Source organism: Helianthus annuus, chromosome 13 (genome assembly GCF_002127325.2).
Source record: "Helianthus annuus cultivar XRQ/B chromosome 13, HanXRQr2.0-SUNRISE, whole genome shotgun sequence".
Classification (NCBI taxonomy): Eukaryota; Viridiplantae; Streptophyta; class Magnoliopsida; order Asterales; family Asteraceae; genus Helianthus; species Helianthus annuus.
The window spans coordinates 60,131,158-60,142,794 of NC_035445.2; the positions used below are offsets into that span (position 1 = coordinate 60,131,158).

At 39.8% G+C, this 11,637-nt stretch overlaps 1 protein-coding gene across 1 annotated transcript; it reads left to right on the forward strand.

Annotated features, from left to right (window-relative positions):
• The first annotated feature begins 4,482 nt into the window (after positions 1-4,482).
• LOC110900942 lies at positions 4,483-5,301 on the forward strand. Its single transcript, XM_022147798.1, has one exon. It carries the CDS (start codon positions 4,483-4,485, stop codon positions 5,299-5,301), a length of 819 nt encoding a protein of 272 aa, XP_022003490.1.
• The last annotated feature ends 6,336 nt before the right edge of the window (positions 5,302-11,637 follow it).

Sequence of the window (11,637 nt, forward strand, 5' to 3'; positions counted from 1 at the left end):
GGCCACAAAATCTGGAGTGGTATGCTATGTTCTTTCTGGGTTTTCCACCTGGTTCTCTTTACCTTCCTCATGGGTAATGTCCTCTACAGTGACTCTATCCAGATCGTTTTGTGCCGTTTGAGTGACACGTGAGTTGGGTGGGGTTGCCATGGCGTCCTTGGTGAGATAAGCTGCTCTTTAAACGTCGGATTTTGATGTGGGAACACCGGGTAGGCTGATGTCCCATGGATGGCGCCAATGTTGAATACCCAACTCTCGGATGACGTTAGATGGATCTTCGTTGACGTCAAGAGCCTTTATCTTCGTTGCTACAAAAGAACAAACCGTTAGCCTCGTCACGGGGGACCCCGGGAGGGGGATCCGTGACCAAGCTCCGGCGTGAGAGTAAGTAAACTTGCCGGGAAAATGAAAGGAGCTTCTCCCGATGAGTAGAATCACCGGAAGGTTTCCTCTTTGGTGTGAATCTAATAAATACGTATGTGGGTATTAAATGTAAGAGAATGTTGGTCAGAATTAATGAGAGGAGAGTAAATGATAGTGTAGTAAATGAGATAGTTCCGGAGATGATACCTGCCTTTGTTCCTTCATGCTTGCTCTTATATAACAGCCGGTCCTTATCTCACTAGACATCTCCCACATGTGATCTAACGGTTTTTGGGGGCTCTTGGGGGGTGCAGACACGTGTCTGACCCCCAACGGTGAGATGTTCTCCCTAGTTAATGCTCCAGCCGGAGAAGTACAGTGTTTCAGATGAGATCCCATTCTTATCGAGCATTAAATGAAGCCTGTTCTCTTTGCTAGCTGTTTTCCCGCTCTTTACAAAAGGAGAGAAGCCTTAATGGACAAGGTAACTTTACTTTGTGGGCTTTCGTATAATTGGGCCTCTGCAAAGATAGTCCAAAGCGGGTAAAGTGGGCTTTCCCACTGGCCCGTCGTCAATGTGGCATTTGATTGGATCTGGATTTATAACATGTACCTGTGTTTCGGTTTAGATAACGGGCTTCACGATACAAGCTTATTCGAAACTTGATAACGGGCTTCACGATCCAAGCTTATTCGAAACCTGAAACCGGACTCGAATTTGAAGCCACCCGAACCTTAGTAACCCAAACCCGAACCTTAAATGGGTCGGTTATCGGGTCACTTAATCCCAACCAAAAACCCGAACAACCCGACCGAAAAATCCGTAACTCGAAACCCGAACGTTAATCTTCTTTTTTTTTTATAAATGTGATTTGATTTGCAGTATTTATTTGAAACATTAAGTTTTGAGACTTTTGAATATTACCATTTAAATGACGTTTGAACTATGATGATATTTTTTTAACTAACATGATATATTTAATGATATTTTGTGAAAAGAACATTCTTTGTTTCATTTTACATCTAACCTGAATACCGAACAACCAGACCCGAACTAACCCAAACCCGAATAACCCATACCCGAACAACTCGAACTTTAAATGGGTCGGTTATCAGGTCACTTATTCCTAGCAAAAAACCTGAACAACCCGACCTAAAAAACCCGAAACCCGAAAAAGTAACCAGAAGAACACCACTAGCTATGACCAGGATCTCCATGACTCGATCCCAATGGTTATTGATATTGATTGTATAGAATTAAAATGGTTGCCGACGACTAGGACAAGTGAGTTGCTCTTCTTCAAGAAGTAACATGGACTGGATCTCCCTGACTTGATCCTAATGGTTATTGATGTTGATGGTATAGAATTGTTAAAATGGTTGCCGACAACAAGGAGCAGTGAGTTGCTCTTCTTCAAGAAGTGACATTGATCATGTTTAAGAAAACTCAGAAATGGTTAGTGATGGGAAATAATCCCTAAGATTCGAGCTGTAACATCCCATAATTTGCAAATAGGACACTTTAACATTTAAAAGTATTATATAATTAGTTATGGTTATTTTACTAAAAAAAACCTAAAGGAAGTTTATAAAATATGGAAAAAGGTGTTAAGGGTCAATAAACTTAACTTGAGGGTTGAAAGGGTAACATTTAGAAAGTAACATATTAAAAATAAAAAACCCAGTACTTCTGGGGTATGAGTGTCGCGACCAGAAGGCAAGAACAGGGAGAAACCCTAACTTCATCAATTAACATAGAAATTCAGCAAGATTATGGAGGGTTCTTGTCCTAAATCGAATGCTTGTGCTTAATTACTCCCTAATCCAAGTGTTTTGAACATAAGGTAAGATAGAATCTCATATTTTGATGCATGTTGATGAATTAGGGTTTATACCAATCCGTGAATCAGTATGAAATTGAGTTGCATGTGAGTTAGAATCATTATGTAGAAGATGTATTGTGCTTGAATTTGACGTATTAAAGACTTGAAGAAAAACCCACTTGTTCTAGTAAGATAATGAGTATGTATTTGAATAATTGAGTAAATTTTCAGGTATAATTGTATGATTGATAGAATATTGATAGATTGTATTGTGTAGGATGAATATTTGAGCAAGAATGGTTGATTATGTGAATTATGTTGCATCCTAGTGGATTTATGCAGAGGATACATGTACATAAGGCTTGATAAGTTGTACGCATGCTATGTGTTTGATGAAATGCCTCAATGAAAATCTAAGTAGCCTTGAATAAATTATGAATGAGTGGTTGTGAATGATGAAATTTATGTATTGTCAATTGTTATATGGGTTAGCATTGATACTTGAAAGTATTGTTTTGGATGTAAGGACTATGATCTAAATAAGAATGATTACGTGTAGGATTGAAAGAAGAAGGAGCTAGTTCCGGTTCACAAGCAAAGGCTCAAGATCGAGGTAAGTTCGTTACTTACATGTTTAGTTGTGAGTATAGTGGTTGTTTCCTTCTATAATTGTTACTCGATTAAAGTCATTGTATCAATCAAGAATGCGAAAGTAGGAATCCGTATCGGTCCATAGTGAATGGGTCGGTTCGGGTTCGAATGAGAATGAAATTAGTGGAAGTTTTCTCCATAATCCGAACTAAACGGGTTAATAGAAGTAAATGAGAAATAGTTTTGTCTATTCGACTAGAATGAATTAGAAAGTTGAAATAAGAATGATTGGTATGTTATCTTGTAGACCCGTGGAAACGGATTGTGATAGAATGAAAATGTCATGTATACTACATTAATATATTTTGTTGAATGATTGTAGGTAAAACTCAAGCATAAATGTCATGCCTCGCTCGGATACGAACACACCTTGATCACCCTTGATGCGCTTTCGCAACTTTTGTAGAATCTTTAATAGTTAAAAGCTTTTGTTAAAGTTAGTTGTGTTTGAAGTTTTAAAACTTTAACTAGATGCTTGTAAATATTTTAAGTACCTTAAACTTGATGTTTTGAACGGTAGTTTGAAATGTTATGGTCCTTCTTATGTTTTACGGAAAGTGTCATTATTTGAGTATTTTGATAAATCGTAAACAGGGAAATTATTCAAAATACGAACGGGTCATGTCCAAATTTTAAATTTTGGCGATTAAGTTATGTGTCATGTTGTAATTTTTCGAGCATGAATTTAGAGGGTGTTTCAAGTTGGTATCAGAGCCTAGGTTTGAGGGATTTGAACACAATGTAGTGCTCGAACTCAAGCCAAAAGCTCGCAAGAATGGGTGTGTTCGCTCCGAGACGTATATAGAGGTAAAACTTTAAGAAAACCTTATAGTGATTAATGTTACAAGTTATGAGGTGATAGAAAGAGTTTTGAATATAGTTATAGTAATAAATGGTGTATTAGGATTCCTAGGGATTTGCAGAATTGAAACCGTGCACGAAAACGGTTCGGAATGGTTGCAAATATAAGGTTTGGGGTCATTTTTTGCTGGGCACTACCGTAGCTTACGGTGGCCACCGTAAGCTACGGTAGGTACTGGGCAAAATGGGGGTTGCCGTAAGACAGCAGCTGAATACCGTATAGAATCAGTCAGCACCGTAAGCTACGGTGGTCACCGTAGCTTACGATGGCTATCAGGCGCCCCGCGTAAGATTAAGCATGGGCCTACGCGGCCCGCCAGGGACCCAAAAGCTGGCAAATTTTTTTATGTTGTTGGTTTGATTATGGGGTTTGCTTTAATTAGTTTCTAAGGCCCCGTAATCCTTTGTTAAGGTCATTTCGTACCAAGAATGTAGAAGGAAATTGTTTAATAAGAAAGAAGGTATGACTTGATATGAAAATGGTCTAACAATACGACATTATCATCGAAGATGATAACGTGTAAAGTATGAATTACAAATAGAATGAAGTATATGATAGAATGAGTATGTATGAGTCAAAGAGATGTATAAAAGGGAATTTTAATATATAGAATGAATGTTTTATGTAGATGACGGACACAAGTAATATCGATGATGCTGAAATAGCCCGACAAGAGGCATTCGATAATAAGATGATGGAGGCGGCAGAAAAAGTGATGAATGCCAACCTTCCCAAGTTAGTCAAGAAGTCGAGAGCCGAGTCTTGGGGGTTGTTGATGAGATGATGACTAGCAAGATTGAGGAGTTAAAGGAAATGATTGAAGGATCTAGGACTAAAAGTAAGGAACGAAGGTGTACGTATAAGGATTTTATGGCATGTAATCCCTTTTCATATAATGGGGAGGTGGATCCGATAAAGTGTCAAAAATGGATAGCAAACATTGAAGTCATATTTATACGTAGTCGATGTGAGAAAGAAGATCAAGTAATGTTTGCTACGGGTCAGCTTCAGCAACAAGCCAAAGATTGGTGGGATACCCAATGTAAAGAGTTAGGGGAAGTAAGACTCCAAACCCTAACATGGCAAGAATTCAAGGAGTTGTTCCTAAAGTATCATTGCCCACAATCGGCAATTGATAGAATACAAGATGAGTTCTTGCATCTTCGCCAACAGAATGAGTCTATTGATGAAATTACCAACATATTCTTCGATAAGCTAAAGTTTTGTGATGATTTCGTCAAGTCTGAAAGGATGAAGATAAACCGGTATTATGGAATGTTGAAGGCCGAGTATAGGGAGTTCATTACCCCTTCGAAGTGTGAAACTTTGAGTGAACTTATCAATTTGGCTCGGGATAGAGAGATAGAACTGAAGCGACAAGTGGAAAGGGGAGAGAAAAGAGCTGCTGAAAAGCCATCAACTACGAATCCATCCAAGAAGCCTAAGCAGCACGACACCAGAACTAAAGGAGGATCTAAAAGTAGTATTTCTCCATGCAAAACTTGTGGAAAGCTTCACACCGGAGAATGTTTAATGGGAAAGAAGGGGTGTTACAACTGTGGTCAGGAGGACATCCTTATTTTAAGTGCCCTAGTCCCGTGAGGACGTGTTTCAATTGCTTCACTCCTGGTCATGTAAAAGCTGAATGTCCAAAGCTTAAACAACAAGGGCAGAAAGATGAAAAGAAGAATGAAAATCAGAAGGCTCGGGGGAGAATGTTTCAGATTACTACCGAGGAAGCCAAGGTTTCACCGAATGTTGTATCAGGTATTTTCTTAATCAACCAAATACCCGTGAATGTGTTATTCGATTCCGGTGCTAGTAAATCTTTCGTGTCAGACGAACTTATGTGTTATCCCTCCTTTAGAAAGGAACGAATGCATGTACCTTTAGAAGTAGAAGTAGCGGATAGCAAAAGTTATTTGTTATATGAAGTTTGTAAAAATTGTAAGATCACCATAGAAAACGAAGAATTCGAAATAGATCTCATTCCTATGACTTTGGGGGAATTCAAAGTAGTGGTAGGGATGGATTGGTTATCCCGTTATCACGCGGAAATTCGATGTGAGGCGAAAGTCATTCATGTATTCTCATCTAGTGGGGCTCGAATAAGTATTTGTGGGGAAAGAAAGCTAGAGACAAAACTGTGCACGATTGTCGAAGAGGTTAAGCACGCAAGAAATGAGGGTAAGGCCTACATGGCTTATGTTGTGGATACAAGACAGAAGGCACCTGAAATTGGAGAAGTTGAAGTAGTGAACGAGTATGCGGATGTGTTTCGGATGAATTACCGGGATTACCACCTGAACGAGAGGTGGAATTCCGAATTGAATTAAACCCGGGTGCCAAGCCAGTGGCTAAAGCTCCCTATGGATTAGCTCCCGCTGAGATGCGAGAGCTAATGACACAGATACAGGAATTACTCGATAAGGGTTTCGTTCGCCCGAGTGTGTCGCCTTGGGGAGCCCCGGTACTTTTTGTGAAAAAGAAAGACGGCACGATGCGCATGTGTATTGACTATCGAGAGTTGAACAAGTTGACAGTGAAAAATAAATACCCTTTACCTCGAATAGATGACCTTTTTGACCAATTGCAAGGAGCAAATTGGTTTTCAAAAATTGATTTGCGCTCGGGGTATCATCAACTTCGGGTACGAGAAGAAGATGTTGCAAAAACCGAGTTCAGGACCCGATATGGGCATTACGAGTTTTTAGTAATGCCATTCGGGCTGACTAACGCACCGGCCGCATTCATGGATCTGATGAATAGAGTATGCCGGCCCATGTTAGATAAGTCTGTTATAGTGTTTATAGATGATATCCTGGTTTACTCTCGTAGTAGAGCCGAACATGCAAATCATTTGCGTGAAGTATTAGAGATTCTTCGGAAGGAAAAGCTTTATGCAAAATTTTCCAAATGTGCCTTCTGGCTTAGAGAAGTGCAATTTCTCGGCCACGTTATTAATAAGGATGGCGTCTTGGTGGATCCAACTAAAGTAGAGGCTGTTATGAACTGGGTTCCTCCTAATAACCCGAGTGAAGTAAGGAGTTTTCTGGGCTTGGCGGGGTATTATCGAAGGTTTATACAGGATTTCTCCAAAATAGCGTTACCCTTGACCAAACTGACCAAGAAGAATGAGAAATTTGTATGGGGAGTTGAGTAAGAAAAAGCATTCGAGACTTTAAAAGGTAAGCTGTCTGATGCACCAATTCTAACCTTACCCGAGGGATCAGAAGACTTGGTGGTATACACTGATGCTTCACATCAGGGCTTGGGAGCTGTTTTAATGTAACGGTGTAAAGTGATAGCTTACGCTTCAAGGCAGCTTAAACCACATGAAAGCAACTACCCCACACACGATCTAGAATTAGCTGCAGTAGTATTCGCGTTGAAATTGTGGCGACATTATTTGTACGGAATTAAATGCACCATATATTCGGACCACAAAAGTCTCAAGTATTTCTTCGAACAAAAAGAATTGAATATGAGACAACGAAGGTGGTTAGAATTAATTAAGGATTATGATTGTGAAATCCTTTACCATCCGGGGAAGGCCAATGTTGTAGCAGATGCGTTAAGCCGGAAGGAATACCCATCACCTGTCACACCCCGATTTCCATGTGTCTCACTGGTGGGCCCGGTGGGGGATTATCGTGACGTAGTTGGCAACAATATAGTCAAACCACACAATATATGAATGCACAGCGGAAGCATAAAGATAAATATATTTCAACATTAACTGTAATATCAAAGTATCACCATTGTTGAAATAAAATCCACAGGGAATTAATAATAATAATAATAAAGTATTGGTCAACAGACTTCAGGCATCTTAAGCTTGCGAGACTTCTAATGATGCTAAGGAGAAATCCCAGCCAATTACGCATAGTACCTGCATTTAGTCTTTTTAGGAAAATACGTCAGTTTACACTGGTAAATACATTCAACTGACACTTTTGTAAAATGTTTAATAAAATTGGTTTAAATGCACAAGGCACAAACTCTTTATAACTTGGGATAATTTATAATTAAATCTTGTAAAGAATTACATGTTTGCTATGCGTTCGGTCGCCCGGGTCGTGCCGGGTTAAAGGTTAATAGACACGCCACAAGCATAAAGCCGTGGCGGGAAAACCAACGGTTATACCTTTAATTAATATAGACACAATGTCGGGTGTACGCCTACACCCGGATGTCGAGGTAGTGGCCATTTCGTAAAATGATGCCAAGGATATCCGGGACATGGTCATTAAGCTCCCAAAGGCGTAAAGCCAACAAAACAAGTTTTTAAACGGGTCACATTGATAATGCCCAACTACTAATGAGTTGGGGTCAATTGCCCGACCAAGCGGTATTTTAAATACCATAACCCAAGCCCGTATAACGGAAAATAAGTTAAAAGTATTTACCTTTGCAAGTATAAATCCTTAATCGAAATAAATCGCAGATAGCTTTTACTGGTCTCCTATTCTGGAACGAAGGTTTTAAAATAACCTATTAGAATCCTAACGGGTCTTTAATCTAGCCGTAGCTTAGACCGGTCAATTTCAAAGGATATATACGGTTTAATCGCGTGAAAGGCGAAAACCGGGAATGGAATGTGATTTTGACCCAACAAGTTTGAAGACTTGTTTTATAGGGGTATAATAATCACACTCATTTGGGCTCAAAACAATATGGTTTGACCCGTTTCGGCTATTTTATGTAAACTAGTTACATAAGCCGGACCGTGCACGCAAAAGGCGTAACGGGTAACCGTAAGAGTCCTACACTGGTTTCCTAAGTCAATATGCTTTAAAGAGGTTGTGGTATCAATAGGATACCTTCCATAATGCCCGTAACGAGTTTAAGTTCATATTATGCCACGTAGGGGTATTTCGGTCTTTTTAAAGATTATAAAAGAGGTTTATGAGTCCTACAGGAAATCTGAGTTTCCCGAACAGTTTATAAAGTCTAAAATACTTTATTTATTATTTAAAATCAGTAGCAACTGGAATCGGGTCAAAAGACCTTGTAGAACTCAAGTTATGGCCGAAAAGGGTATATTCGGTATTTACCGAACCGTTGCCATAACCGCAGGTTATGAGCAGGTTAAAAATAATTAAAAATCTTTAAAAAACCCAAAATATTATTTTGCATCAGTGAGTAAAAGGGTTGGTGTCGAAATCCGGGTTTAGATAGGCGTTATGCTAATTGCGCTATTAAATTACTAAAGTTTCCGTAATTTGCGCTATTTGGCATAACTCCTATTCTGGACCTCGGATTGACGTGAAATCTTAGGGACCTGCTTAGAAATCAGTAACTAAGGTTATGATTCTTTCACGTGTCCGAAATTCTCGTTTTAAATCAAAAAGGGCGTTACGGTCAACTTTTAAGCATTTAACGGAAATGTGTAAAAGACTCGGACAAACAACGAACCGGTCACAGAGGTTATACCATCATGTAACCTGGTCCTAAGAGAGTCCTAAGGCATATCTATATCAAACTTTAACGGGTCAGAACTGAAGTCAACGCAAAAGTCAAAGCTTTTGCGACTTTCGGCTCCGAACCGGGTCAAAACAGTAAATGGTCGGATCAAACAAGCTTAGACTAGTTAATATACTTATTATCATGTTTTATGAGTGTTTAAACAGGTTACATATCATCTACATTACTGATTATGCAAGAAATCATAAAATAGCATTTCTGTTGACTTTTTCTAAGCACGTTTGACTCGACATTTGGACTAGTTAGAGTGGGAATCAGAGGGTGCCCTTTTAGGGGTTTAAAGCTCACATGATTACCAACATATAACTATCTTTGATTCGACAAACCACTGGACCATTTGTGATTTATCGCAAAGTCAATCGTTAACTACGACGGATTGACTTTTAAGCTATACTATGCAAAAACTAAGCCATAAAAGGGTTGGCATACTTACAAAAGCTTGGTGCACGACTAAGGATGTTAGAAGAGTGCTTGAGAGCTCCAGAGATGATCAGAATGCAGGTTTTGAGGTGTGTTTCAATTGTGCACAATGTATGTCCTTTTATAGTGAAAGTTTGAGCTTAGGATCATTACACATCACCCTACAATGGACCATGGATGATCAGCAGGTGGCCCTTGGTGCTAGGGGGCAAGTAGAGGGCGCCCATGCTCCAATAAATGCACACAAGATCGTTCACAAGCTCAATTAGTGAATCTGCCCATGTTTTCTGCATCTGGGACTCCCACGCGGCCCGCATTAAGATTCAGGCTACAAGCACGCGGGCCGCCTGAATCTTCATGTCAGGAAACGTATCCACAGGTGGCTCGCGGCCCGCATTAACTTGTTTGTTTCACTCAGGCGGGCCGCCTGAGGCCTGAATTTCAAGATTTTCAAATCTTTTGTCATGATTAACCTGACCTTTCGGTTTCGAAGGGGTAACTTTGCGATTTGGCCCTCGATTATTTACAATGAAGGGCCTCGTGACTTTTACCCGCATTGTTAAGTCCCCGGTTAGTTTAATTACTATCCGAAAAGCCTTAACTTTTATTGTTGACGCTTTCAACCCCTCGTATACGAATTTGATCATAACTTTCTCGTTTTAAAACGGAACTTCGCGAAATTTATATAGTATATTCTAGTGAGCGTATTTTACTGTTACAAAGCCTCGGGTTCGTCAAAGGGTCACTCAGAGGTATAAATTAAACATGTTGACACAATTAATCCCAGTAGCTTGTAATCTCTCACTTTCTCCCGCGTTTCGCTCCGTACGATCCATGATTTATTCGTTTGGAGGTACGAGCATCATTTAGGGTTACCATACAGTATATTTACCCTTCGTTGACATTTATAACCCTCGAATTTACATACATTCAAGGTTTGTCAACTTTAGTCCTTTATTCAATATTTAATGCCACGTGTAAACTCATGACACGTGTTAACACATTATTGGACAAAATTTCGAGGTGTTACATCACCCATACAAGTTAAGTCAATGAAAATGACTGTCACCCCTAAACTGTTGGAGTTGATCAAAGAGGCCCAAACAAAATCCTTAAATGCTAGTGATCCGAAGAAGGAAAGAATGAAAGGCTTAATTGGGGAATTAAAATGAATGCTGATGGCATCATGACCAGGTATGGCCGAATCTGGGTACCTTGGTTATGTGAGGTGAAGTCACTATTGCTAGAGGAGGCCCACAAATCTCGTTATACGTTACACCCTGGTGCAACAAAAATGTATCAAAATTTAAAGAAAGGATTATTGTGGCCTGGAATGAAATGCGACATTGTTAAGTACGTGGCTAAGTGCTTGACATGTTCCCAAGTGAAGGCGGAGCACCAAAAACCATATGGTAAATTGCAATCTTTAGAAATACCAGTTTGGAAGTGGGAAGACATAACTATGGATCTTGTCACAAAACTTCCCAGAACAAAACGAGGTCACGACGCTATTTGGGTTATAGTCGATCGACTTACAAAGAGTGCTCACTTTTTACCCATACGAGAAACTATTTCGTCCGAAAAGTTGGCAGAAATTTATATGAATGAAATAATTGCTCGTCATGGAGTACCCGTGTCTATTGTGTCGGATCGTGACACAAGATTCACGTCTCGATTTTGGAGAAAATTTCACGAAGATGTGGGCACAAACTTGCGACTAAGTACCGCATACCATCTGCAGACGGATGGACAGTCGGAAAGAACTATACAAACGTTAGTAGATATGTTGAGGGCTTGTGTCATAGACGTTGGGGGTAATTGGGACAACCATTCACCGTTGGTAGAGTTCGCGTGTAACAACAGTTATCAAAGTAGTATCAAAATGGCGCCATACGAAATGTTGTACGGTAGAAAGTGTAGAACTCCTGTATGTTGGGGAGAAATTGGGCACCGAGAACTCGCTCCTAAAGATGTTGTGGCAATAACGAATGAAAAGATTGATCAAGTACGGGCTCGTTTGAAAGCAGCGCA

What these genes read in the sequence shown, in the direction of transcription:
- LOC110900942 (XM_022147798.1), top strand. Translation starts at nt 4,483, where the DNA reads ATGACTAGCAAGATTGAGGAGTTAAAGGAAATGATTGAAGGATCTAGG.